At 40.5% G+C, this 27,521-nt stretch overlaps 1 protein-coding gene across 9 annotated transcripts; it reads left to right on the top strand.

Moving 5' to 3' along the window:
- The first annotated feature begins 1,490 nt into the window (after positions 1–1,490).
- atxn2 (ataxin 2) lies at positions 1,491–22,765 on the top strand. Of its 9 annotated transcripts, none has more exons than XM_071483316.1 (26): positions 1,491–2,058; positions 3,631–3,661; positions 4,039–4,098; positions 4,533–4,604; positions 6,162–6,312; positions 7,529–7,543; positions 9,428–9,552; positions 9,720–9,811; positions 10,039–10,227; positions 11,110–11,282; positions 11,680–11,928; positions 12,886–13,071; positions 13,443–13,622; positions 13,828–13,935; positions 14,153–14,223; positions 14,342–14,697; positions 15,153–15,216; positions 15,336–15,482; positions 16,205–16,222; positions 16,892–16,958; positions 17,353–17,546; positions 18,586–18,712; positions 18,818–19,009; positions 19,138–19,349; positions 20,542–20,719; positions 21,893–22,765. In XM_071483316.1, exons 1-26 carry the CDS (start codon positions 1,949–1,951, stop codon positions 21,919–21,921), a joined length of 3,396 nt encoding a protein of 1,131 aa, XP_071339417.1. In that variant the 5' UTR covers positions 1,491–1,948; the 3' UTR covers positions 21,922–22,765. The 9 variants fall into 9 exon arrangements, with proteins under 9 accessions (XP_071339417.1, XP_071339415.1, XP_071339420.1 ...); XM_071483314.1 differs by having other exon boundaries at positions 1,494–2,058; positions 16,892–16,964; XM_071483319.1 differs by lacking the exon at positions 16,205–16,222 and having other exon boundaries at positions 1,494–2,058.
- The last annotated feature ends 4,756 nt before the right edge of the window (positions 22,766–27,521 follow it).

Below are 27,521 nucleotides of genomic sequence, written 5' to 3'. Positions count from 1 at the left end.
ATCTCTCTTTTACATTTAATAGTTTACTTTTTGCTGATTATTTTCACAATTGAGCAATTATTTGCAATCATTATGTCCATAATATAGATTGTATTGTAAATAAAAATTGCAGTGTTGCAGGAGTCACTTCTCAGAAATCACAAAAACAATGGGGTTGGTAAGGCAAAAAAGCAGAAGCTGTAACCAGCTAACATTTGGAGTTTTTGCTCGTAAAGGGGGTAAAATCATCAATCGATGATCTAAATAATTGCAGATTAAATTTTTGAAGCAAATAAATTATATATTATAAGATAAAACTGACAATGTTCCCACCACTGGCAATAAAATCTATCTTTATGAATCTTATCATGTTCAGTTTTGTTGACATTGTGTTAGAGAGGCCCCATGAAGTTGGCAGCCAACAGGTTCCTCAGTTGGACTAACTGATTGAATTTTTGTGGAAAATGTGATTAAAATTTGATCCTGGAAAGTTGAGAAAGAACAATGACATGTGTTGCAGCCATTTGCACAGGAGAAATTGCACTGATAGAGGAAAGAATGGATTTTATTAAATATCAGCAAATTCTGGATGACAATTTTCAGCAGTAAGTCAAGAAAGTGAAAGCGAAAAGAGGCTTGTTTCTACAACAGAACAATAATTCAAAGCAGACCTCAAAATCCACCATGAAATACTTCAAGCAACACCAGCTGAAGCTTTTGGAATGGCCCTCACAGTCCCCTGACTTCAACATCAGTGAAAATCTGTGGGTAGATCCTAAACATGCTGTGCCTGCTAGACAGCCTAGAATATCTCAGGCTTCAAGTGATCTCAATGAAAGAGTGGGTGTATGCAAGCTGTGATATCCGCCAAAGTGGGGGTTTCTAAGGTTACTAAGCAAAAATTTAGGAGGGTGTCTAAACTTTTGAAAATGCCACAATAACATGTTTTTATCTCAGGAAATAAAAAGTAGTAGTAAATGTATCATCAACTTAATGGGGCTCATTTTATTTTTCACTTGTGTTTACTGCATAGGTTGCAGTTACTTCTTTTCACTTCAAAACAAGTAATTTGAACACGGATGCCCAAACTCTTGCATATACCTGTATTCTCTGAAGGCTATTTACCTCCAATTTCATCTGCAGCTCTTGTCGAAGTCAGACTACTCGTTTGCACTATAAGAATACTCCACACAACTTGTCATATTTATTGTTAGCATTCACATTATAATATGTTAACTTAGTTACTATCAATATGCACATACAATCAGTGTGTAAATATTGTGTTTCTGTGCGCTAGTGTGTTCGCCGGCTCACGTGGACACCACAAAACGGCCATTGAGGTTTCACGGACTTCCTGAAAATAGTGCCATGTTATAGGTATACTTTTGAAACAAATGAGTATCAATACGTTTATGTCGGCGGTCTACATGAAATATGACCACATTTATCTTTTGTGGTAAATTGATGGTTGTCAAAGAATTCAATGTGGAAATTTTGGTTGGATGTTATGAGCCGTTACGTCTTTCATATATCCCTCCGCTGTTTTTTGTCCCCTTTCAGACTGTTTTGGTCTTTTCGCTGTTAGCAACGGAAAGAACCTGAGATAGCTGTAAACCCTATTTTGAGATAATCTAATTTTTTTGTTAGGATTACGTAACAAATTGACAAGAGGTGTAGCACCCATGTTTGTTTTGGAGGAGTGATTGGCACGTGTTGTCTTTTTTAAATATTATTTTTTTCTGTTTTAATAGGAATTGTACAGATTGCTAATTTAGCTAGCAACTGCTAGCAAGCTAGCTTCTTAGCATAGCATCTTCTTCAAGAGGCACGTTGACATTAGCCTGCCAGCTAGCCAGATCTGAGGATCGCTAACGTTAGCGAGCTGTCACACAATCACACGCCGTCTCTTCGTCAAGAAATTGCGGTGTGAAGCTGGTCGTGTTAAGACACCGTCTTTTATGGGATCACCATGTCAATGAAGGCCGGTGGAAATCGCAGCAAGCCCGGCGGTGGCAACACCGCTGGTGCCCCTGCCTCCGGTGCCGGAGGAAGCGGCGGTGGAAGACAGAATCTGGGCAGGTCTGTCAAATTAAAACGTTAACATAGCGATATAAAAACACAGTACCGGGGGGGTTATGGTGTCAGTTTTCAGTCCTTGGACACAGTCGCATCCAACAGTGGTAGTTTTGAGAGATGACATCCACGTTAAACGGTCCAAAACCAGTACGTGTTTGTGAACGTTATAGGGGCCTTGCGACGTGTTGGTCGCCTAGCGTAACGTTATGCAGTTCAGCTAGCGAGGCCTTTATGCTTGCTCCAATAATGTTGCAACTTCGACGTAACGTTACCTCCTATTGCACGTTAATTAAAACACAGCATCCAATCTCTGATAATGTATTTAGACACGTTTGGGTTGACAAGCATATCTTCCCCCACATGCGTGTAGCAGTAAAGCTGCTTGCCAAGTTGCTGATACCAGTTTACTATCAGCTTGGAGTCAATTTAGCTAGCGTTAATTAGCCGTTTGACAGCCCATGCTTGTTATTCAGTGCACTTGCCTCATTCAGTAGCAGCCACCTAACGGAACCCAACCTGGCCACTTTTGAGCTTATTAAGACATCTGTGTGTGTGTGTGTGTGTGTGTGTGTGTGTTTTCATTTGACTGTCATGTTGCTTGGTGCGTTACCGCAACATTGCTGCAACGGCTTTGCCAAGAAATTGACAAAAAAGCGTGTGGGCGCACGAAAGAAAGGGGCGGGTGTGGAAACGGGGGTGAGGAGGAGGAGGAGGAGAAGGGGAAGGGGGAATTTTAGACCGACGAGCTTTCAACCTTGACGTTGCCGTGGATGCTCGTGTGAAATAGTGTCCTTGAAGCATGACATTTCTGTACATGTCGTCCTAAGATAAAGCTAACATATACTGTCAGTGCTCGAGTAGCATGCGTATTGTGAATTTTGTTGGTTTGAATTTTTGTCAGGCTCCTGTTCACCGGTCACTAGGACACTACGTCCATTCATTGCGTAGGTTCCATCTAGTAGGGCCGTGCGAAGATACTGTAAAAATTAGATTGAACCAGCTCGTCTCATGCATACAGAACCAGTCCGTGTCAGCTCAAAATCACTTGGATTGGTTTTCTGTTAATGTTGCGGATTTGAATGTGATCAAGTTGGCCTATTACTCATTTACTACGACTGATGTAATGTAGGGATAGTAGCCATTGCCTACATGGAATCAAGCGTGAATGCCTGGCCACATGCCAGGTGCTGAACAAGGTGCATTTTAGGACATGCTTGGAGAAAATGTAGGCTACTGAGTGTTTGGCTGGCAGCCCTTTGCACATCATTCTAACCAGCAAAATATCAAGGAATCTGGGGAAATTTCAGAATCCTCATTGCATTCAATTATGTAATGAATTTGTATTTGCAAGACCTTTCAGTGTAGATTAAACAGGATATTTCATCTTGCTGATGATTCTTGGGATTCCCCTTTAACATGTGTAACAGCAGTTCTGTACCCTCTTAGAGATTTGCACCATCACCTCCTTAGAGTTCTGTCATTCACATGTACAGTTTCCCCTGTTAGAGAGCACTTTGTTTCAGTATGCAATGGAGATGGTGAGGTTGACACTGTCATTTTTTGTTTTTGTTTCAGGGGAAGACACAGTGGTAAAGGTCCTGCAGCAGTAAGTAGTCTGTTAACTCTTATAAGTCATTTGAAAATGGCTTTTATGACACGCCGTCTGAAGCTTGGTATACCTGAGTGCTGTATTTTATCAAAGAATGAAGGTTGCTATTTGAAAAACCCACTCACAGAATTAATGTTTCTTTTTGTTCATTCTGTGTAGTCATTTGAATACAGTGTCATGTATTTAATGCATGCAATTTGGTTGAACAGAATGGACCTCAGAGAAAGCATAAATCCAGTCGCTGCATGTCAGTTTCTTATTGTTGCATTATGCATTATGATTGAAACAAATGTCAAATAGGTGAGAGCCCATTTCACACAAGTTTTCTGTGCAAATTGAGAACATAAGAAGTTAACGTTGTTTTTTTTCTTTAGGTCATTTTCAATGGTGTATATGCAAATATGAGGATGGTCCATGTCTTGACGTCAGTGGTGGTATGTTCACTGTGTGTCTGTCTTGTTATGTTTTTGAAACGTTGTTCCGGATATGTCGAGTCCGGCCTTTTGAATTTTGTAATCAGTGTACTAACAACAATGAACAGAGAAATGAGCACAGTTACAAACCTTGTCTGAAACAGCTATGTGAATCATGCTTACTGTAAAAGAATTAGTAACAACAGTATGTACTGCAGTCTGTCTTTCACCACATGCTGTTTCTTCAAAATGTCTATGCTGCAATAAACAAAGCCTGTTGTGATTTGTAGAGGCAGCTGCTTGCATAAACAAAGCAGAGATTGATCAATAGTTTCTCTCTTTTGCAGCAGATGGGTTTCAGAACCTGCTTTTTGAATGTGTTAATTGGCATTGACGTTTTGTTGAATGAATGAGTGTTGCACACAGTGAATAATGATAGGCCTATTTATTTATAGGGGACCAAGTGTGAGCTGAAAGTGAAAAACGGAGCAGTCTATGAAGGAGTATTTAAGACATACGGTCCAGAGGTAAGGATCACACATAGTGTTGTGTTCTTTATAGGTTCTAATGTGTTATTTCTTCAGGAGCAGTAAAATGATTAAGGTTAACTGCTGGGAAGATACTGCCCTGCTACCACTCAGTATCAACTTCACCTCCGAGGTGGCTTAGACAAAAATCACCCTCTCCAGCTTTCCTTTTTTGGGTGGTAGGTATGTGGTCCGGATCTTCATCTTCCCTTTTAGGTTGAAGTATTCCCCAATCTTTCTCCTTAGGGGAAAATTTTCTTTTTGTTGGCATTAACTTCAGTTCTTGGTGAAACACCAGTAACATACATTATCCCCTGTTTTCACATCAAACAGCAGGGTCAATATTTACGCATCTTTTATCCTCCACCACTTTCATAAGGTTGTAAGGCTGGCATGATTCTGCAGAATAAATTGAATTTGGTGTGCTCGCACATTTAAACACACCACTTTGTTCTTAGACCAAAACAAAGCATCACATTTGGCTTCCATTACCACAGTGTGTGCAAGCTGAGCAGTCAAACATCCTGAAAAATGTGCACAGCTGTATTCACCACCCCTCTCTTAAGTCAACAGTGTAGTGTTTGGTTTGCAGTGCTTTTGTTTTCAGTTTTCTTCTATAGAGTTATACAAGTTGTAGAATTATAACTTCTTGTTTTGACAAAGGTCTTATCTGCTTCCACTGCAACTGAGAAGCTCCTTTCATCAGGTGTGGATGCTTTTAAATGAATGGAAGTCAACTGAGTTCCAAAGAACCTAGAAAGGATTTCCTGTAGCTCAGGTATAGGCAAGCATGTTAATGTCCCATGCTGAGCTAAGATTGCAGGTTTTCATCCAAAACACACCCACGTGATTTATTAGGTCATCTTGTGTTTATGAGGGTTAATTTCATTAGTCAAGAATCATAATTTTTGATTCATTCATATATTGTTTATTGTGTAAAATGTCACAAAATGGTGACAGAAGTCTACCACAGTTTTCCAGAGCCCAAAGCCCAAAGAGCCCAAAGTTACCTCTTCAAATGCTTGTTTTGTCGGACTAACAGATAATAAATTCTCAACAATATAATGTATGAGGAAAACAGCAAATTCTTCTTAAGAAGCTGGAACCAAACAATGTTTGTTATTTTTACTTTATAGATTACTAGATTACTTAAAAGATCTATTGATTGGGGGCAGCCTGCTAGTCGAGTGGTTGGGGCGCGTACCACGTGAGCGCTCTGAGCAGGCAGTTGCTGGTTCGACTCCTGACTGGCTCGACTCTTTCCTTCATGTCATTCCCCTCTGTCTACCCCCTTTCCTGTCAGTCTCCACTGTGCTATAATAAAGGCACAAAAGCCCCCCCCCCCCCCCAAAAAAAAAAAACCCCAAAAAGATCTTTTGATTATAAAAAAAATAATGCCAAATAATTTTCTTACTTTTTCTTTCCCAATCACGCACCTACTGTGGTGCGTGATTGGGAAAGAAAAAGAAATGATTTCCTCGTCTCTTCTGTTGATAGTTTAGTCTGCTATATTTCAGATTCCCCTTTAATTCAATTTAACAAAACCTTCTCTCTCAGTGTGACCTGGTGTTGGATGCAGCCCACAGAAAGAGCCCAGAGCCAAGCATAGGCCCAAGGAAAGAGGATATTGTGGAGAGTATCATTTTCAAGGCCTCAGATGTGGTCGTGGTGACCTTCAAAGACGTGGACCCGAATTTCGCCAGGAAAGGTACTGAGGGCATTTTTGCATTTGACAGATTTTACCTTGGTACACAGGTGACAGTCTTTATCTACCTAGTTGTGTACACATGAAAATTCATGAAAAATACACAGTGTAACAAGGTGAGTTTGTCACTTATTCATTGCACACATAGGCCTCATAGGGACGCACACACACACACACAAAAATAAAGATGTGCCAGAGTGAACGCCCAGCGCGTACACACAGTGTATTAATCTTTTTCAGTCTGTATTCACTACCTTGATGTCACAGAGGCTTTGTCATGAGTTAAATCTTGTGTGTCTGCTCTGATTGGTCAGCCATTAAAGGCTAATGTGATTGGTTCAGCACAGCAAGGACACTCAATAAAGGCTGAATGAATCTTCTTCATCTTATTTATCCTGACCCATACAATACTCCTTTGAACGATTATCCTGTTAATTCAAACTATTGTGGATTGACTGGAAATTTCATTGTTTTACAGGAAAGTAAAACCTAAAGATGTGACAAGATGTTGACAAGAAAGTTAACTTGCCAGTGCTTTAAAAAATATTATTTCTGCAGTGTAGTGGTCAGAAATTTACTTTACTTTTTTTTTTTTTGTAAAGAACATAAATGCATTTGAATAGCTGAAAATATAGCTGCGATGTCAGGGTCAAGTAGCCCAGCAGGCCAGAGTTGCTATTGAATTCAGCTTGTTCCAAGATATCAATGGTATCTCATCTTTGAATATTGGGCTTACAGTTAAAAAGTTAAATGTCTGAATGCACCTCCAAAATTGACCTGTTTGTGGCGCTATATTGCTTGAGGCCATTCAATGGTGAAAAGCATCACGGGAGTGTCCCCAATCAATGTGCCATATTTCAAAACTTTTTACTGTAAGGTTCTAACGGCTGCCATAGACTTCCCTTGGCAGAAGAAGATTAAAGAAGATGATGAGGGAGAAAAGGTACAGTAGGGACACAAATGATGCATATTGCCCCCCCAACAAATGGATGTATGGAGTCTGCATAGCCTGACTAAACAAAGAAAACCACACTCAAGTTTGTTTATTTAAAAAAAAAAAAAAAGGAAACAGAATTTTCCTTTAAAACTTGCGTCTTATGGTCTTCACCCAAAAACTGTTGAGTAGGGAGTCAACTGTGATTGCCAGTCAGTCATTTTATCTGTTAGTCCATCTTTTGACTGTCTGTCATCTGTGTGTCTCTCCCCTCCAATGGTCTAGTCTCTTCTGATACAGGTAATATATGGCTGTTTTCTCCTCTTGCACATCTGTGTACACACTCAGACATGAACACTTTAATAAGCTTACTGAAAATCTAAAATCAAACTCAAAAAACTGTGAATCTCTTAGACTTGGGCCTGATCTGTTGACACCTTTTGCTGCATTTTGTATCTGATTTGGTAATAGAATAACCATAATAATCATATAACCTAAAAATAAGAATCTGATGCAGGTCAGTTTTGCTCCATCTGTTCACCAGATCTTTTGTTATCTTTAGACAGGATGTTGCTTTCGGTGGAAGAGTTGCCACTTGCCTTGCACTGTTTAGTTTTTAATAAAAGGTCAGTAGGGTTCAAAATTTAAGCCTTACCTGGCCATGGCCCTGGACATTGTACATGCTGTAGTGCCTAGTGCCTTAGTTTTAACTAATTTTATTATGGTTTAGGTCCAAGTTTAACATAGACAGCCAGCAATGTATCCTAGAAGAGGAAGGATATGGTTATTACTTTTGTTTTAACTTAGGTTTAAGAGCAATATTTTATTTTTCAAAACAACACTTGATTAGTTAGTTAGTGGAGCAGATCTCAGGTAAAATCAGAGCTAGATGGAAAAGGGGAAATGATAAGCATTGAGTGTGATTCCATTGAAAGCAACAGCTTGAAATTCATGTTGAGCACTAGCACCTTAATTTACTTTCTGATCATTGTATTAAAAATCAAGTTATGTCAGGATTTTTAATTTGGTTTGGCTGGTAATTTGCTTTGAGTTCATATAATTGACTGCAATCTAAATGCATGTTTGCTTTCCCCTCACTATGCTCATAAATGTATTTTTAAATGTTCATTATTTTATGTATGATTCCCTTGATGGACAGTGTGCAAAAAGCACACCTCTACTAATGTAATTCAGGCCTGTCAGCCCAACTGTCTGTATATAGTATATCAGAAATACTAGATTAGCTAATACTAATCTAGTATTTCTGAACTTATTTCATGCTAGAAATGCTAAGATGCACTTTGTATTTTATGATGAGTTGGGATGACTGAGTTATGTTACTCCAGGTGGCTGATATGCTTTATGCACATAGTCCATTGATGCCAGCTCTGAGAATGTGAGAGCAGACTTGGGCTGACATGAGATTAGATTTCCTTTCAAACATAATTGGGGATTTTCTTTGAGCCTGTCCCTGGTTTTAGTTTAGCCAACCAACAATATTCTGTGAGTTTACTTAAATATAGCGAGTGGTCCTAAAAGTCTGGACCATCATCAGCCCCAAGCAGGCTTTTTTTTTTTTTTTTTTTTAGATTTGAATGTTTGCTTTCAAGATGGTACCATGTGATGCATAATAAATAAAGTGGGGAAAAAGTTGACCATTGTAGAAACTGTGATACTTGCATTTAATTTCGAGTGAAAGTCCACCATCTTAAAATATTGTAGCACATTACTTCTTCGATTTAATTAGTACATAGTTTCAGTATGTAAGTCGGTGATTGGGGACTAGTTTTTTTTTTTCTTTACTGGGCTGTTTACATACTCTTGCTTACATTGTCAGAACCCTTTTTTCACCCTTTCTACCTTTTTACCAAGGCCAGCTCAAGCAATAGCTCAATTTTTTTTTGAAAGGAGAAAGAGTTGTTTCCCAATCCAGTTGGACTCATGTCTGGTTGTGAGTGGGTGCATCTGGTGAACCACCTCTACCTTCATAAAGACCTTTGCTGTGAGAGCTTGTGGCAGAAGCTCTTGAGGCATGAGCGCTTCCCTGCATAAACAGTGAAAGTGCTGCCATGTGACTGTATACCATCATGAGCATCTGTGTGTATGAGTGTTTTTGGGTGTGTGTGTGTCCTTGTGTGTTGCAGTCTGCTGTACATAAATATGTTTTCTTTGTGTGTGTCGCAGACAACTTCACAGATTCAGCGGTGAGCGGTAGGATCAATGGCGAACATAAAGAGAAAGATCTAGAGCCCTGGGATGGAGGGGAGACTCACAACTCTGACAGCCTGGAGTCTCTGGATACAGATGTGGTAAGAAAAAACACATACACATTTGATGCTGCAATGAATGCATGGAATCCACACAGGCCTTCATGTGATGACTTGTAATCTGTCATCTGATCCAAAGCATTGATAATTTGTTTATATAAAGTTTGTATAAAGTTTTCTCTTTGCTCTTCTCTCTCTGTCCATATCAGTCAAATGGGTGGGACCCCAATGACATGTTCAAGTACAATGAGGAAAAGTATGGAGTCTTGTCTACATATGACAGCAGCCTGTCCACATATACGTAAGTTCCTCTGTTCACGTCTCTCTCCGCACTCCTAATACAGTATATTTATTTAAAATTACACAGTGAGTTTTCTGGAAATATTTTTAGTGTTCCTCTTCGTGAATCTATACTGTATCACTGTTTTTAGTGTGACTTTACATGACACAAGTAAAAACCTGAAATCAGTTCTTTCCTAGTCACTCCATTACCCTGCTGCCCTTGTCTGACCTGAGCTTGTTTCCCAGTGTCCCCTTGGAGCGGGACAACTCAGAAGAGTTCCTCAAGAGGGAAGCGCGTGCTGCCCAGCTGGCAGAGGAGATTGAGGCCAGTGCCACATACAAGGCTCGTGTGGCCCTGGAGAATGATGAACGCTCTGAGGAGGAGAAATATACTGCTGTGGTGCGAGGGGAGAGGGAGACTCACACACTTAGCAGGTGAGACCCAGAAAAGCATACAAACCTAGGGTCAATACATACTTATTGCGTATGTGCGTAAGTGTGTGTCATTGTGTAACTTATTATGTAATGACAGATTGTGTTCACAACCAGCATGTGCCTATCAAATTTCATTCATTCTCATTGCCTGCAACACCAGCTCATTTAAAACATAGCAGCACAATCCAACACTGCAACATTTATATACCCATTGTAAATATTAGTTAATACTCTATTTATTAGTATTATTATTAGGTTAATGGTTAATTTTTGTAAACTTCCTCGCCTATAGGTCTGTTGGAACATACATCATTCATGTTTTATTGTTATAAATTATTGAATAAAATATTCCTTTAACCCCTTTATAAACAAGTTGGAACATGTTCATGCAGTAAAACTAATTATTAACATCGTCAGAGATGATTTATTTTGTGGGAGGGCTGATGAAACTATAATTCTTTCAATTTTCTTTGTACCAGCATGTAATATATCACATATCAGAATTATTTTTAATGGACTTTGAGCATGTAACCATGAAAGCGCAAGGATGAGACCACAGCCACTTATCCTAAATATACTATATGCATAATGCTGGGAGATAGTGGGGCCTGGCAAGAGAAGCATATTCAAGCATTAAAGGGCGACAAAGTAGTTCCAGCAAATTCAGTAAGTAGACAGCAGCTGCTCCCAGAACAAATACTTCCTCAGTAATTAAAGAAAACATGCTCATTTTGGCTATTGAAAAGTATTTAGTAAAATCTAACAGAGTGTAGAATTAATTCCTCCCCTTTGTTATCATGACCATTGTCTCGTATATATTTAACTTAACCACATGCGTGTGTGTGTGTGTGTGTGTGTGTGTGTGTGTGTGTACGCACGCAGAGAGAACAAGTACATTCCTCCAGGTCAGAGGAACAGGGAGGCGATGTCATGGGGTCCAGGACGTCAGAATTCACCTCGTTTGGCTCAGAGCTCAGCTGGGCCCTCGACTCCTCGATCAGGACCTCATGACTACAGTCCCAGCTCTGGGGCCGACCAGAGGGTGGTTAATGGAGGTACATTTTAATACATCACACACAAACTCACAGTGTTACTTGCCTCTGAAACGCATAGAGGTGTATTGGATGTTGAGTGAGTTGGTGGGTATAGTGACCCAACTGTGACTGGAAAAGATTTTTCCCCCATATTATCTTTTTAACTGATGTAATGTCAGTGGTGACTTAGGTTTAGGGTCTCTGGGATGTCTATGTCTGTTGATGTTGTTAATTCTTTTTACGCACTTACTGTACCTTATTTATGTCAATTAAATCATTTTATTCCTGCCTTGCAATGCTTTCTCATATTTATTAATTTCCCCCCTCTTTCTGTTCCCGCTGTACCTTTGTTTCCTCACTTAAGCTGGTTATCATCTGCTCTTTGTCATCCATGATCATTTGTCCTTCCCTCTCTTAGGTTCATCCCATTGGCCCTCACCCTGTCCGTCTCCTTCCTCCCGCCCCCCCTCTCGTTACCAGTCTGGCCCCTCCTCCCTGCCTCCTCGGGCAACCACGCCCACCCGGCCACCCTCCAGACCCCCCTCTCGACCTTCCAGGCCTCCCTCTCATTCATCCCACCCCTCCTATCCCTCCTCCTCATCCTCCTTTTCCCACCATGGGCCCACGTCGCCAGCCTCCACTATGCCCAAACGCATGTCTTCAGAAGGTACCCACATCAGTGTGGAGTAGACCTGGGCAAAGGCATGAATTGAAGGTGGATAGCATGAGCTCAGTATGGAACTGATCTTCTCAATCATTTATGGAAACTACTTTCAAAAATAAATTTGCCCAGGTCTAGTGTGGAACAACACAAATAGGTGAAGTTGGCTCTTCAGACTGATTTGGGGTCAGATTTGCAGTTTCACACAAACTGTGGATTTAGTAAGCCGCAAAGCTGATCCTTTGTCAGTGCATCAGGCAGTTTCACCTTGGCATGTGGGTGCATCACAGTGTGTGCTGTGCTTTCTGTCTGGCAAGAGTTGTGCTACCACAGTTGTGTCTCAAGTCCTACAATGCTCACCCTCAAACATTAAGCAAGTCTTTGACCTCTTGGTCCATGTTTTATGTTAAATCCAATGAGCTGGAGCACAGAACTAAAATAATTAAGTGCTACTATCCAAGTGCCTATGGATCATGTTTATTCTTTTCAAATGTTTATACAGTGAAATGGAAAAAATATTCAGCTATTGTTTAGCTGCAGATTTTGCACTGGGCTGCTGCCTGCAAGACAGAAACTGTTCATGTAACTGCACAAACTCTGCTAAACAGTGAGGTCTTCAAAAAACAAATTTTCACCTCACCTGCTCTCCTCTGTTTCCCCTTTTTCTCATCTCTCACTTCACTCGGTCGTGGTTTGAAAAGTGTGGTGTGATCACTTTACAGGATCAGTTGCAGTTTCTCCACTAACATGCATGACACCAAATAACATCACTGTATGATGTGATATTTAAACATTAGATTAAGATGTAGTTTGTGAAGATGTTTGGGTTTTTAAAAGCTTTTGAGAGACACAAATGAGCTTCAAAGACAAACCACAACGGGATGGTGGGAAACACAAGCTGTTCAGTGTGTTTACTTCACCTCCACTCTCTGTTGATGGAATTCTGTCTGTCTTCATCTCCAGGCCCACCCAGGATGTCTCCAAAATCCCAGCGGACGCCTCGTGCTCACAGAGTGCCACCCTGCAGGACCACTGGAGTCCCTCCTGGAGTGGACTTAATTTCCCACAATGCCCCTGGAGAGGTACCAGTGACTCCACCAACCAGGAGCAACTCCTCTGGAGGGACATGGTCCTCAGTGGTTAGCGGAGGTAGAATAGTTTTTTGCCTCTTTTTTCCTCTTTAATTCTTCCTAAATTTTTTAACCTTTGTGTGTTTTTATTGTGGTACAGTTTCAATTATATGAACCCAAGAGAAACATAGATTTCTCACAATAGAAAGGAGATAGGACATGTGGTTAAGCATCACTGAATGACTGACTTGAAAGGCTTTGCATTGTTGTAAAAAAGCACTTCACACATTTCATCATTTTCCACATCATAGAATTATTTTAAAAAAGCACCATACACTATAGTAATGATTTCAGTAATGTTGTCTTATGTTGGCCAGGAAATCAAGATGTTTAACTTACGAAGTTTCTTTTTATGATCAGTCAAATCTTATGTCTCATTCCCATCCTCAGCTCACAGACCTCGCTCCCCCCGACAGAATAGTATGGGTGGAGCGTCCCCTGGTTCTTCCTCCCTCCCGTCACCCCAGACAGGAACAGCTCCTGGGGAAACTGTTGCTACACCAACATCAGTTTCCTCTCCTACTGCTGCTAGCCCCGCTCCCAACATGGTTGCCTCTCCATCCGGAGATGGTAAGCTTGAAGCAAATCCACAGTTTCACTGAGAATGGTTGAGGGAATAAGGAATGCCAAGAGTGATATGAAATACCTGATTTGTGTGTACTTAGGTTTGATGTTTCAGTGCAGGTTCTGTCATGTCAGAAGCACTGTTCACAAAGGCTTGCTCTGCTTTTATGCTGGGAGTAAACAGGTGTTTTTTTTCTTCTGTTCTGTATAGCAAAAGAGTGTCGTGTTCAGGAGACAAGACAAACATCCCCCACGGCAAACAAGGAGAATATCAAGCCCTTGGACAGCTCACCTAGTATCACAAGACCAGTCTGTAAAGGTACAGTATGCACTGGAGTGGAGCAGTAAGTGCTTCAGAAAAGATTCTGATCAAGAGACCATGTGCTGAGACACCTGTTTTTATTTAGCTGCCCTTATAATACAATTTAGGCTGTTGTGCTTTCTAAAAAAGGGATATTCCCATAAACCATTTTCCTATCAACCAAAACCCTCAAGTCATGTCTCTCTCTCTCTCTCTCTCTCCATTCAACTCACAGGACCCCCTTCTATGGCACCAGACCACAGAAAACAAATAGATAATTTAAAGAAATTTAGTGTAGATTTTAGGGTGAGTATCTCTTTCATTCATATGCTATAGAAATGCTGAAATTCTGACATAACTTACCTCTTCCCATGAGCCTGCACTAGAGCTTATGTCTGCCTCCTCTAACTTTTCCCTACTCCAGTTGCAGTCTAGTTCAAACCCAGACCCTGCCTTTGACCAGATGATGACCAAGCCACCCAGAGATCCAGCTGACAAGCCTAAAGACCTCCCCTTGGACAAAGCCTCCACAGTGGGGCGGGAGGGTACTGAAGAGGGTGGAGGGATTGCTGCTGGCACCCCTGGTGGTGCCCCTGCTCCATCTAGCACCACCACAAACACAAGTAAGCCTGGCAGCCCTGCTGCACTGTCCCCGTCACCCTCAGCCCCGGACCAAAAGAGGGCAGGGCTGGATGTGACATCGCAGGGAGTTCAGACGACATCCACATTCAGTGGACCCAAGCATGAAGAGAAGGAGGAGAAAAAGGAGGCCGTACAAGAGTGAGTGGAAGGAACTGTATGGTTTGTAGGAGCGACTGTACAGATTTTTAAGTATTGTGATGCTCTGTATTTCTGTCATTATCAGCTAATCCAATGAAAAGACCAAAACCAACACTGACTTCACCCTAAAAAATATTTTATGTGTATCTTATTCTTACGTGACAAAGAGCTCCATGATGTTCCAAAAGCTGGACATCATTGTGCTCAACCTTCCGTCTGGATGACATGTTCCTTCATCAACATGGACCTTGGCATTGTAGTTTGTTTATTTCCACATACACAGTCTGCTGCCAGAAATACTTACTAGAGCGTCAAATGTGTATTGATCCACCGTAAAAAATAGTCTCCAACAAATACACTATGTTGGAGTAACATTTGCTAAAGTTTGCTTGTGTAACAAAAAAAAATTGTACTGATTGTTGATATTAACTTCTTCAATGTTGGTTCCCCTGCAGTCAAGTGAGAAAATCAACCCTGAACCCAAATGCCAATGAGTTCAAACCCAGGTTCAATACACAGGTCAGTATGCCATGCTGCTGCCAGACTGCATAATTTAAATGCCACAAACTGAGATTGATTATACACATTTTTTTTTACATCTCTTTCTGTGTCTGTCTCTTTATATCCCACTTTATCAGCCCAAACCAGCCAACACCCCAACGCCCCCACGGCCTCAGGGCCAGCCCAGCCCCTCCATTGTGGTCCAGCAGCCCCCGGCTGTTTACAGCCAGACAGTCTGCTTCCCCCAGATGTATCCCCTCACACCAGTCAGCCCTGGAGTGCAGGTGAGACACACAGCTGCATGCTGAAATGGAGATGGATGTACTTGTTTCTGTTAGGTGCAGATCACCCTGAGTATCATACTGAATCAGTAAAAAATGTTCATTAAAACAAATCCCTGACTAACAGCCATCACCTTAAAATCTGCCAACATCACGTTTGTCCCCATATGCTATTTTTCTTTCCCTTTCTGTCTTTTATTCATCTCTAGGGCATGTCATTATTATTTTCACCATATTTATTTCTGTCCTTTTGTTTTTAGGACACATTTCTCAATTTTTGTAATGTTGTTTTCCTTGCTTACTGAAGTACAGAACATGCGCATCCTTCATCATCACTTTTCTCTCTGCTTTGTCATCCTCCAGACATTGTTAATTGTCTGAAATATTTTTGCTGAATTATTTGGAAAATATTTAGGTAAAACAAGCTTGGAAATGTTTAAAGAAAAGAGGGAATATATGAAATTGTATATATAATGTCAAAATTATATTTTTAATCACTTTCATAGCCTTTATTGAAAGTTTTTAGCATATTTTCTGATGAAAGCTGTTATATTTTAGTCATAAATCTATATTTTTGGCTGTGTTGCTTTAAGAAAAACTTGGTGATCCAACATCAGACACGTGTAAAAGATAAAATACCTGGGTGAACAACTAAAGAGTGGTTCTTTTTCCCTTTTCTCCCCCTCCTCCTCCTCCTCCTCCTCCTCTCTCTCTCGCTCCATTAGAAAAGCATAATATGGAAGGTTTGTGAAGATTTCTATTTTTTAAATCCTTTGTTTTTTATTTTTTAATTTTTATTTTTTAAGCCCAATCAGTACTGAGATGTTTTGCTTGCTTGTTGAATTAATGCCATCAGATGTTGGTTTGCCAACTTCTTATTGCAATTCGTTTAAACTGTCATCACAGATGGACTTATAACTTCATCTTATTTCTATTGGCTTCATCTGTTTACCAAACAAATGTCTGTAAGCTAATAGGAGTTTGAGCCTCTTTGTTTTTGCTGCAGTACTGTTTGTAATATGCATGGTATACAGTATTAAGGAGTTAAGGAACAGAGGATGACAAGCATTTTTGGGTTATACTCATAGTTGTAAAACACCTAATGATAGACAGGTATAGAAAATGCATGTGGCCCCAGGTAAGAGATAATTCCCACAATCTCACATGCACATATGTATTTTTGTTGTTTTTTTACGTGCTAGCTACTAAAGCAACATTTTAAACCTGAATAGTTTATGTCCAGCCCCACAGAAGCAGAGTAAGAGTATTCCCACACAAACAGCACAAATTCACCTGTTTTTTAGTAGAGGGCTGGTTTTCATTCTTGTAGACATAGTGCTGGAGTCCCCTGAGAGGATTGAGTATAAACTTGTTTTCTTCATCTGCTGTCCTCATTCCCCTCCTCTCTCCAGTCTCCAGCTATGTACCAGGTGCAGATGCCTCATATGACGGTCAGCCAGTCTAAACCCTACAGACCAGGTAAAGGTGAGAATAACTTTCTCTCATTTCCCTCCCACTTCCCCTCTCTCTATTGCTCTCACTGAAACTTACTATTTTTTCTATATATTATAGTGATTAAATTCAAAGATCTTTATGGATACACAACATTCACTTAACTCGGATTAGCTACATGAATGTGGTATTTATTACAGGCATCCATTAGAAGTATTTCCCAGTTCAGTTTTATGAGTGAAAAGGCTTCCGGAATGACTTTCCCATCAGGAAAGGGGGGGGGGGGTTGGTTTATATTGGGGCCAACTCAGTAAAAAATTTTCTTCCTTCCAAACTAGCAGTAGTTTTTCTCACTCCTCCATGATGCTGTTTACTTCAGATTTATGGGATGTTAATATAATATCTTAACATGAATCTACAGTACCCAACATGCCCCAGCAGAGGTCAGACCAGCACCACCCACAGGGCACGCCCACCATGATGCACCCAGCAACAGCAGCTGGACCACCTATTGTAGCACCTAGCCCCGCCTACTCTGCCCAGTACTTCACCTGCAGCCCACAGCAGTTCACCAGTCAGCCCTTAGTCCAGCCAATGACTCACTACCAATCACAGGTAAGATCTACTCTGTCACCATCAGTTTCAGAACATCACCAATATTCAGCAATGCTCAACCCAGGCAGATTCTCTATTAAGAACAATATGTAACCAATACAGTAACTTTAGTAACACAAGTTGTTCTGGCAGTCTTCATCTCTCCCAGCTGTTCACTAGTCAGCCATTTGTCTGACAGATGCCTGCAGTCCAGCAGCTTGACAGGGAGCCAGTGTTTCATCACTTCTGAATTGTGGAGCTGACTGCAGAGTTCTGCCCCTTAACACCTGAAGTGTTGTTACCTGTTTGCAAACAGGCTGCAATACAATAACTGCTGAAAAATGGAATCAGTTAAGAAGTTGGCTTCAGGGTGTTCAAGGTTTACAATGACCACATGTTGATAACATTTACATTTACTCATTTCGCAAGATAAGAGATTGGAATTTCATTGAGTTTTATTAGGGTTAATTAATGAAACTGACCACACAATTTCGTCTAAAAAAATTAGATGGGTAAGGGAGGGAGAAAAAGACCCAAGATCAACTTTATTAGGTACTAATTTCACTGCAGTTACTTTAAGCACAAAAACCCTCAGAAAAAGGCTCAAGTCGTTTTTTGAACAAAGCCTACTCAGGGCTCAAATTTAAACTAAATGATCAGGGTTTTTTATGTTGAATATTTTTAGAAATTAATGTTGTTATTTACAATACCTTTGTTTGGTTTTGGTTCCAGTAACAAAATGATCACTTTTTTTGGTTGGGAAACATAAGCATGTTTTCCTACAGAACCTTTTGTTTACCGTCTAATTGTTACATATTGTTTTAACATGGATGGCCACACATGAACGTTGACTTAATGACAACTGGCTAAAACTGGCAACATATTAAATTTAAATCAGGGAAATAACTGATCACATGAGGCATTTGATGCCAGCTTTTGGCACTTTTTTCAGTATTTGATGCTTGAGGCTACATTATTGTTGGTACCAAAAAGGGTTACACAAACACAGGCTTTAATGCCAACGTTGTCAACCTCTTGACTGTCCTCGTGTGTCCTCCAGGCGCAGCATGTGTTCAGTCCAGTAATGCAGGGGAGTGCCAGGATGATGGCGCCTCCCACACACGGCCAGCCCAGCCTCGTCTCCTCCTCAACTACACAGTACCAAGAGCAGACGCACACCATGTATGGTATGTCAGCCCACCACTTGTGTATGTTCATGTGAGCATGCAATGGGCTAGGATGTGCAGGCAGAGTCATGTGCACTGTTTTAATACTTTTATTCTTACTAACAGTGTCTCCAGGGCCGATGCCTCAGCAGTACCCCCACCCCAGCGCCACCTTGCACCCTCACCCACAGCACCCCCAGCCTTCTGCCACACCTACAGGCCAAGCCCAGCAAGGCGGTCCCCCACAACATGGAGGTCCTCCTAGCCATCCAGCTGCCAGCCCAGTTCAGCACCCACAGCACCCGCAGGCAGCAGCAGGTGAGTATGTTACAGTTGGATGCTGTGATTTTCCTGCTTAAGTCTTGTTTTGGTCCCTGTACACATGACTTTTGGAGCTGGAAATTTTCAAATGAAGTACCATACTCGTGTGTTTTTGTGTATCGCAGCGGCGGCAGCAGCCCAGGCCCTTCACCTGGCCAACCAGCCCCCACAGCAGCAGATGTACTCAGCCTTAGCCCCCACGCCCCCCTCAATGACCCCAGGGCCCAACCCTCAGTCTCCCCAGGCATCGTTCCCCTCTGCCCAGCAGACCGTCTATATCCACCCACAGCAGGTGCAGCACGGCTACAACCCCAACCACATGGCACACGTGCAGCAGGTAGGTCACAACCTGCTATCAGCCGGCTGGACAACCACCACAATAGCTCCAGCCAAGTAATCAGATTGGCACTGTTTCCTGTTTGGGATTTTAAATGTGGTAGTGAGGAAATCTGGGATCAGTTCCAGCAGGTGTTTGAGTTTATGAATGGGTCATATTTGGAACTTGATAAGCTGCAAGTGCAGAGGATATTCTTTGGCAGTGTGACCAAGTTTGTGTGAGAATGTGTCTCACTCAGCCTAGTTGTGGATATAATTGGTTTTAGTCGCTAGAGGAACACAGTACACTCCAGTATACAGAGGAAAAACAAACCTGATCAGATACTGATAATAGCATTTAGCAAAATAAAAATTCTGCAACGATAACTTCAAAGGTTTTGCCTTTTTCTATCATTAGGGGAATAGTTCACCATCTTGGGAAGGACTTATTTTCTTTGTTTAAAAAATTTTGAAGATAAGGGTAATCAGTCCCTGTGTCTGTGTGTAAAGTAAGGAGCTTAAGTCAGGACTACAACTTTTAAACTGAGAAGTGTTATAACTATTTCTTGACAAACAGCCGCACAGACTGACTGTGTGCAGAAACCTGGAGACTAATCACAGTCATGTTGCCAGGTTTAGTACCTTCACACCTGTGCAGAGACCCTTTAGAATTTGTGCTCACTGGTTGTTTCATGCAGGTTACACTATAGTCAGAAATACTGCACAAAAATGTTATTTGCACTCACAGTATTTTAATGTCATCACCTGTTGTTTGAAAGTCCTTAGACGGCTTTTATGTCAGTATCTATGCATGGTTTTCTGAGTGGTTAAAAATTAGCAGAACACTTGAAAAGTTTCTCTTAAATGTATTGAAGAGCTTGATGGGATGACGGAGTCAGAGCTACAGTTAGTTTAATCATTGTGTTTGCCAGAGGGATGTAGTGCTTTATGCTTTATTCCATCCATCCTCCCCTGGTCACAGATTTATCCGTTAATGTTGCCCCTGTTGTTAACACATAGGCAGGAGCTGTGGATGTTGTGGCATTGATGTCCATCCGCTTCATCTCTTTAATGAACTCTCTTGTCCATCTGTTTGTCTCTCACTGTCATTCTCACTGTCACACTTTTGCTATTGCTGTTACACACACACACACACACACACACACACACACACACACACACACACACACACACACACTTTCGCTCTCACATAGGCCCATATGCAGTCTGGTATAGTACAGTCTCACCACCCGGCACCCACCCACCCCCCGATGATGCTGATGGCTACCCAGGGTCCTCCAGGGGGTCCACAGCCACCCATGCCCCAGACTGCCCTCAACCCCATCCCTGTTTCCTCCACCACACATTTCTCCTACCTGGCACATCCACAAGGTATGTTTATTCTATTAACTAGCACACTCTTGTGGAGTGGAGTCAGGAATATATACGTTGTTAATTTTTTTCACTCTAAAGTAGTGAGATCTACATGGTTAGTGATTAGTCATTATACCATACTAGCTGTTGTTTCAGATATGTCTACATTGAGTCATCTAAATGACTAACACTTTATGAGACTGGTTGATACACTCAATAAATTGAAATTGTAAAAACTTCAGAATTGTGAAAATCAAGTTAATACAGTGTATACCAATTTACTCAAAATGTAATATAGATGATAACTTCCTACATTAGTTGTCCCAAGTCAGTTTCATAAATTGTAACAAGAATAGTTGTAGTCTATGCTGATCTGCCACAGTTTCTGGGTCTGTGGAACTCGAGATAGCTTGCTGGCTCTAGCTGTCTCATATCTAATAATCACATCTACCAGAGGAACAGACTGAAAAAAGACTCACACGGCAGAGGACTAAACGGTCAGGGGGTTCTATATTTTAAGTTCTGGCTTTAGACAGAGCCAGGTCACCAATGCTAGCTAATCAGCAGTATTGTAATATTAGGCTGATGTCTTGATGTCGTGACAGTGGAGATGAATAAGAGACTTTAAGTTTCTGCCCTGTTGGTGCTGAAGCTGCCAAGGATAACCTGTGTTTTTTCTGAATATGTTTAATGATGAAAGCCTTGCAAGTTTTTAGGTTCCCTCTTTGTTTCTTCAGTGTCTCTTTAATAAAAACAAAGAATTTTATACTAAAATTACAGTAGCATTTTCAAAGGTACTCATTTGACTCAGACTGCTGATATACTATTTTCAGATAAACTCTGGGTTGTATTTTGCGCAGGACGGAGACTCTGGTTATTGTCAGCTTTTATATTGAAGGCATGTTAGGAAGAGATCTCTTTATGAATGACCAGGAAAAGGCATGTTTAAGAATTCATATTGACATCCGCAATGATTATTATTATTATTATTATTATTATTATTATTATATAATGACTACTGTTGAAGTCACATGAAAAAAATAGAACTTATCTTTGGGGAAAAAACTATTTTATTGTTTTGGCCACATCACTCAACTTTTTACTTTTGCTGTGGCTTTTTACTGTGTAACTCTGAACAATCCTAAAATCCATGAACTTTACATTTCCCCCCATTTCGTCTGGTCTCTGCAGTGCAGCCTCATCATCAGCAGCAGCTGTAGATAGAGGGCGCCAGTGAGCTGAGGGACCCGCTCTGCATCGCGCTTCTCAACCAGAGCCTTCATAACCAGGCGATGAAGAGAATGAGAGCCCTCCCTCTCCTCTCTTTCCTCATCCTCACCAGACATGCTTCACATCAGCTTTTCTCTTCCCTCCCTCCCCCCTCCCCCCCTCTCCCCCCCTTTCCCCCCCTCTTCCTCCTTCCCAGACTAGGCAATAAGAGAATGTTAACAGGTTGTTGCAGTGACATGTTTTAACAAGCTAGAGATTTTTAACGGACAAGACTGCTCCTATTCAGCCCCTGTACACCTGCAGATATCACACACACAAACACACACACACAGATACACACACAAACAAAACACCCACACACACACTTTCAGGGGTCCCAAATTGCAACTTGAGACAGCTTGCCAAGTAAGACGTGAAAGAGAGAATGAGAGTAACTAATCAGCGAGAGTGAAGCAGAAAATTCAACTGGAACTTGTATTTTGTCTGCACCTTGTTACGGGAAAAAAAAATCTTCCAACTTCTAGACAGTATTAATCTTACTGTTTATTGCTGCTGCTTTGTGCTGCGTTTGTTTCCAGAGTACATGCCAGGTTTCTAACCAAACTAAAAATGAAACATGACAAGAAGCTTCCTGTGAAATAAACACGTTTTGGCAGCCAAGAGGACAGGAGAAATGTTATTTATGAAATTATAATGGCTGAGGTGATCAGATCCCACTTCTCACCTGACCCTTATGTAACTTTTAAGTTAAAACTTTTACTTTGTAGATAATATAAATAATTTAAAAAATGAGCAAAAAAATTTAAAAACAATAAAAAAGTTTTAAAAACTGAATGGCTTACTGTGGTTGTATTTATTGCAGGTTTCTCATCTTGGTCCTTCATTGCCATGAATGTGGGCACTGTAGTTTTTCAGTCAGTCAGTTCCACATACACCATCCTGCTGCCACAAATACCACTAAAATGAGCATTTAAACCCTTATTCTGAAAGTTTTAAGAAAATCTGTTACCAGAGAACAAACCAAATAATCTGTCACACATACACACATTTTCAATAAAACAGGCAGAAATACAATTATAAATGTCAGTAAGGAAGTCAGAAAGTGTTGAGATGCATGGTGTGTTTTGGTCTTTTCTCTAAAACTGCTTTGACAACCTATTAACCATGAAATAACTGATCAACTAGAAATGCTTTATCATAGGAAGGATTTGTCTTATACAATCATTTATTCAAAATCTGTCAGTTAAGGATTGGTCGTCTTACAAAACAAACAATTTCAAGACATCAGATTGTGAAGTAGACATTTTTATTTTCTGAGATCTTGTCAAACCAGTTAACTGGGAAAATAATCGGCAGATTATTGACTATTAAAATCATCTTTCGTTAAAGCCCCAGACTTTTATTTAGTGTGAAAACAAATAGGGCGCTGACACCAGCCTTTTCCTTTAAAAGCTATTGTGTAACAAAATAAACTCTGATTTACAAAGCTTGTTAAAAGTATGAGAAAAGTCTCATGCTGGGGGATTTTTCACAATCTGGCAACCCAAATGTTTTTCTTGTCAGTGTCCTATAACCAATCTGTAAGGCAGTAGTAAATTATTTATTAACCATTAATAGAGCTATTAATTACAGCTTATTAACCCTTTGTACATGGTGCCTTATCAGAAAGTGGTACTGTAGTAATCTTACTCAGACTCGATGGTGGGGCCTACAGTTCTGTTGGTTAGATTTGGACCTTTGAGTGAATGCAGTATTTTCACAAGACCAGATGGCCTAAAACACCAGGTAAGAACAGTTGCATTTATCTGCACCCAGGCTGAACGTCATCCTTCACCTGAACAGTGATTATCATGTATTGGTTCATCACACGCTCATTACTTTGTACAGCAGGTACTAGAAGAACACGATGACACAGTGCACACACAAAAGCTCTTTTTTTTTTTGGTTAGGTTTATTTTACAAAAAGTCAAATATACAGTTGATATATATTTAATATAATTTAGATGCTTATAACTGAAAGGGATGCAAACACAATGACAGATTGTAAAAGCTGTTTTTGTTTTCAATTGTTCCACAATTTAATTGTTGAAGTCATGTTGAGTTAAACTGGAATGTTTACAGTGCTAAGTTCAAAAAAGGAAACAGAATGAACAGTATTGAGAACACATTACATTCATCAACTGGACATTTTAATGTATACATGGGGGGGGGCACTAAAGGTGTTGCTGGAGTGGATGCTGAGGATTAAAGATACCTGAGGTACACGGGGATCTTCTCTAGCATTAACCCAATTCTGGAGGCAAACTGGAGTGAACCATGAAACAAAATTAGAAGCCATAAAGCAATAGCTAAACTTTCTGGGAACTGTGGCATTGTTAAATATTTTTTAACATTGAATTCTCACACAATTAATTCATCCATCTAGAAGCCTCTGATCGCTCCCTACATACATTAAAAAAAGGTGTGAAGCACTGGGCATCTCTCAGATATTGCACTACACAAGTTCTGCACCACATCACACCCTGAGCTTTCGAAAAGGGGAAAAGCAACAGCAGCTTTCTGGCAAAGGCACAGTCATTCTCCCTAATAGAAAAAAAAAAAAAATCAGCATGGAGAGGGGACTGATAGCCAAAGTAGTTATTATTACCGTTGCTTTCATTTAGCAGAAATGAAACAGAGGTGATCAGGGAATTGTTTCGATTCGGGCACATAAAGACAGGAAGACCAACCGTACTTTTGCCAAAAACGTCCTTGTTTTTGTTCCCCTTATAAACACTTCAAAGATGTCAGTCTTGATCATGATGATACATTAAAGAGAACTACACAACCATTGTAAAAAATGTTCCTTTGGTAGACAAAGCTGACTTATTGCGTAACAAGAGGAGTAATCAGAGCAGACTTACTCTGGTCATGCTCATGAGGAAGTTGCATTTATGTATTTCTCTTAAAAAAAAAAAAAAAAAAAGGGTAACTACACTGATAAAGAGGGCAGAGAGACAGAATCAGGACTAAACAATATATTAAGCACAGGTTTACTAAAGGTGAATCTAAAATCAACTGCTGAAGTTAGTGTTAAAGCGAGGTTAGAAGACAAACGGACAAGTCTTAGCACACTATTCCCACAGGCAACCTGCCGCTAATAGAAGTGAAGCTTCAGTTACTGAGACAAAATTACAGACAATTTGACAAATTAGATTACTACTGATTTTATGTGAACAAGTGTGATCACTGTTTATGGGATATTCTGCATCTGTTTTCCAAAAATAAAAGGTTTTCTGACGATGTTCAAAAGGAGAGACGAGGTCCAAACTGAAAAATCTGATGTGGCCACAAGCTGATCTTTTCATTTCTGGCTCAAGACAGAACCACCTTAAGGTTTGGATCAGTTTGGATGAAAGTCTGGTTTTTGGATGCTTTTGAGGAGACTCGGACCTGATGGTGGATTAGAAATACCACAGAAAAACTGGACTCCAGATGAGAGTTGCTTTCTTTGATAAAGACTTGTTTGTTTGGTATTTTTCTGTAGAAAAGCCTCCTACGAAAAGGCACGACAATAAAGTTCACACCCAAGTTGAGTGATGTACTATCTATTATCTATCTATTATGGTCAATGCAGCTTTAAACTGGTGGTTTAAATTTTTAAAAGAATGATGACCAACTTGGAAGGCACCTGAAAGTACCGACTAGTCATCAAATAGTTAAAGAGCACAGGGACGAGTCATTGGTGTGTGACATCTCACATTTGGACACTTTCAAAGCTTTGCTGACTGAGACCAAACCTTCCTCACAAATCCTCTAATTAAAAACACGGAAGTTCTATTAAAAAAATGTAGAATGTAAAAATACATTATTTTCACAGTCCATCCTTTGTTTTCTATTAGCTGCTGTGGTGAAGTTGTACAGAAAATAGTAAGAAAAAAAGAAGAATTAATGCTTTGAGTGTAAAAAGTAGATCTGGAGACATGATGCTGACAGTCCCAGAATCAAGATCTGCCTGAAGCTGGAAGAAAATACATGTTAATATCTACAGAGGCACATGAGTGTGATTTCAGTGTCACTCTGGTTTTTAGCAGTTGCATCACATCACCATCCACTTTTAATGCTAGATTATCAAACCACCATAAAACGGATTTGAAACAAACATTTTAATCCTGGACTGAAGTTTCCGCCGCTTTGACCCTCACTTCTGTGGAGAGTCCACACAAACTTGTACTACAAGATTAGGAAAATCATTTACTGAATTGAATGAACTTTGTTTTTGGTCTGCATCAAGTATTTCCCCCCTCTCACCCTCTTTGGAGTGAAGTCTTTCAAGTTTATGTTTTCAATTTGACGACCATTTTTGCTTTATGTGTAAAAAATACATCTTGGTGCCAAGTCTCACTTTGGTGACACAGAATACTCTTTATGCCACAAAATCAATACAATGGAGTGGAATTATTATAATTAATATGTCATCCTTTATTTGTAAAGCCTGGGATGAAATTGATCTTAAGCATTACTTTATATGTACATATGACGGGTAAGTGATATGTTGGTGGCCTTAGGGAGAAGGAGATGAGTTACACAGCTGTCATGACATGCACATGCACTTCAACTCTTTGAGTGGTTATGCAGACGGTTTGAAGTTAATAACTTCTGTGGTATTTCTGTTTTGGGTAATTGAATCTTGCAAGTCACCGGCATCAGGACGGAGGTCATCTTCCAGACTCTCTCTGCTATGTTTGAATTCAGCTGCCCACTTCTTCACCCTGCTGTAAGAAGGGACACCCTTCACTAGTGTTGCCCCCATGTCCTCGTGGACCTCCCTGGTTGCTAAGCCCTTGAGACCGAGGCCGGCCAATGTTGTCCATTCACAGACGGTGCTGAATTGCAAGTTTCAGTTCCTCTGTGTGTGTGTGTGTGTGTGTGTGTGTGTATTCTTCACTTCTTCATTTTTCAATAATTTCGCAGCACAAAACATGTTTTTGTCACTTTGAAATCAGTGTGAGGAAAGATGACTTGGTATGTGATAATAATATCCATCTATTTTCTGAACCACTGCTCAGGGTTGCAGGATGGCAACTATATATGTTATTGTTATTACATCCATTTTCTTTGATTTTGTGGCAGAAACAATTTCTGTCCGACGATGTACATTTTGTGCACATAATGTCTTTGGTGTTTGAAATGTTACGTGACGCTACAAAGACACTTGAGGCTGATTTTGTAAAATCCAGCAGTGACTATTGCAAGACAAATTCACACACAGACTCTGTACCACACTGAGATCAGCACAAACATACTGAGAGAATCCACTTTCACTCATCTCACATGCGTTACAATGGGAACATCCAGACACACACACACACACACACACACACACACACACACACACACACACACACACACACACACACACACACACACACACAAACACAACACAAACAGCAACGAGTTCCCACTGCTTCAGGCAAGAACGGTGCTGACGAAAGCTGATCTTGAATCATTTCTGTGGTTCTCTGCTTCAATGAAGTTTTGAAGGAGTGGAAGCGGTGCTCGATAGGTTTCTAGAAAATGCTGCCCTGACTGACTTTAACCAAGTGTCCCC

The sequence above is a fragment of the Trachinotus anak genome, unplaced genomic scaffold (genome assembly GCF_046630095.1).
Source record: "Trachinotus anak isolate AG129_WGS33_773 ecotype Australia unplaced genomic scaffold, CSIRO_AGI_Tana_v1 ptg000008l, whole genome shotgun sequence".
NCBI classification, from domain to species: Eukaryota; Metazoa; Chordata; class Actinopteri; order Carangiformes; family Carangidae; genus Trachinotus; species Trachinotus anak.
The sequence above is the reverse complement of the archived record's forward strand: the minus strand, read 5'-3'. Positions and strand labels throughout refer to the sequence as shown.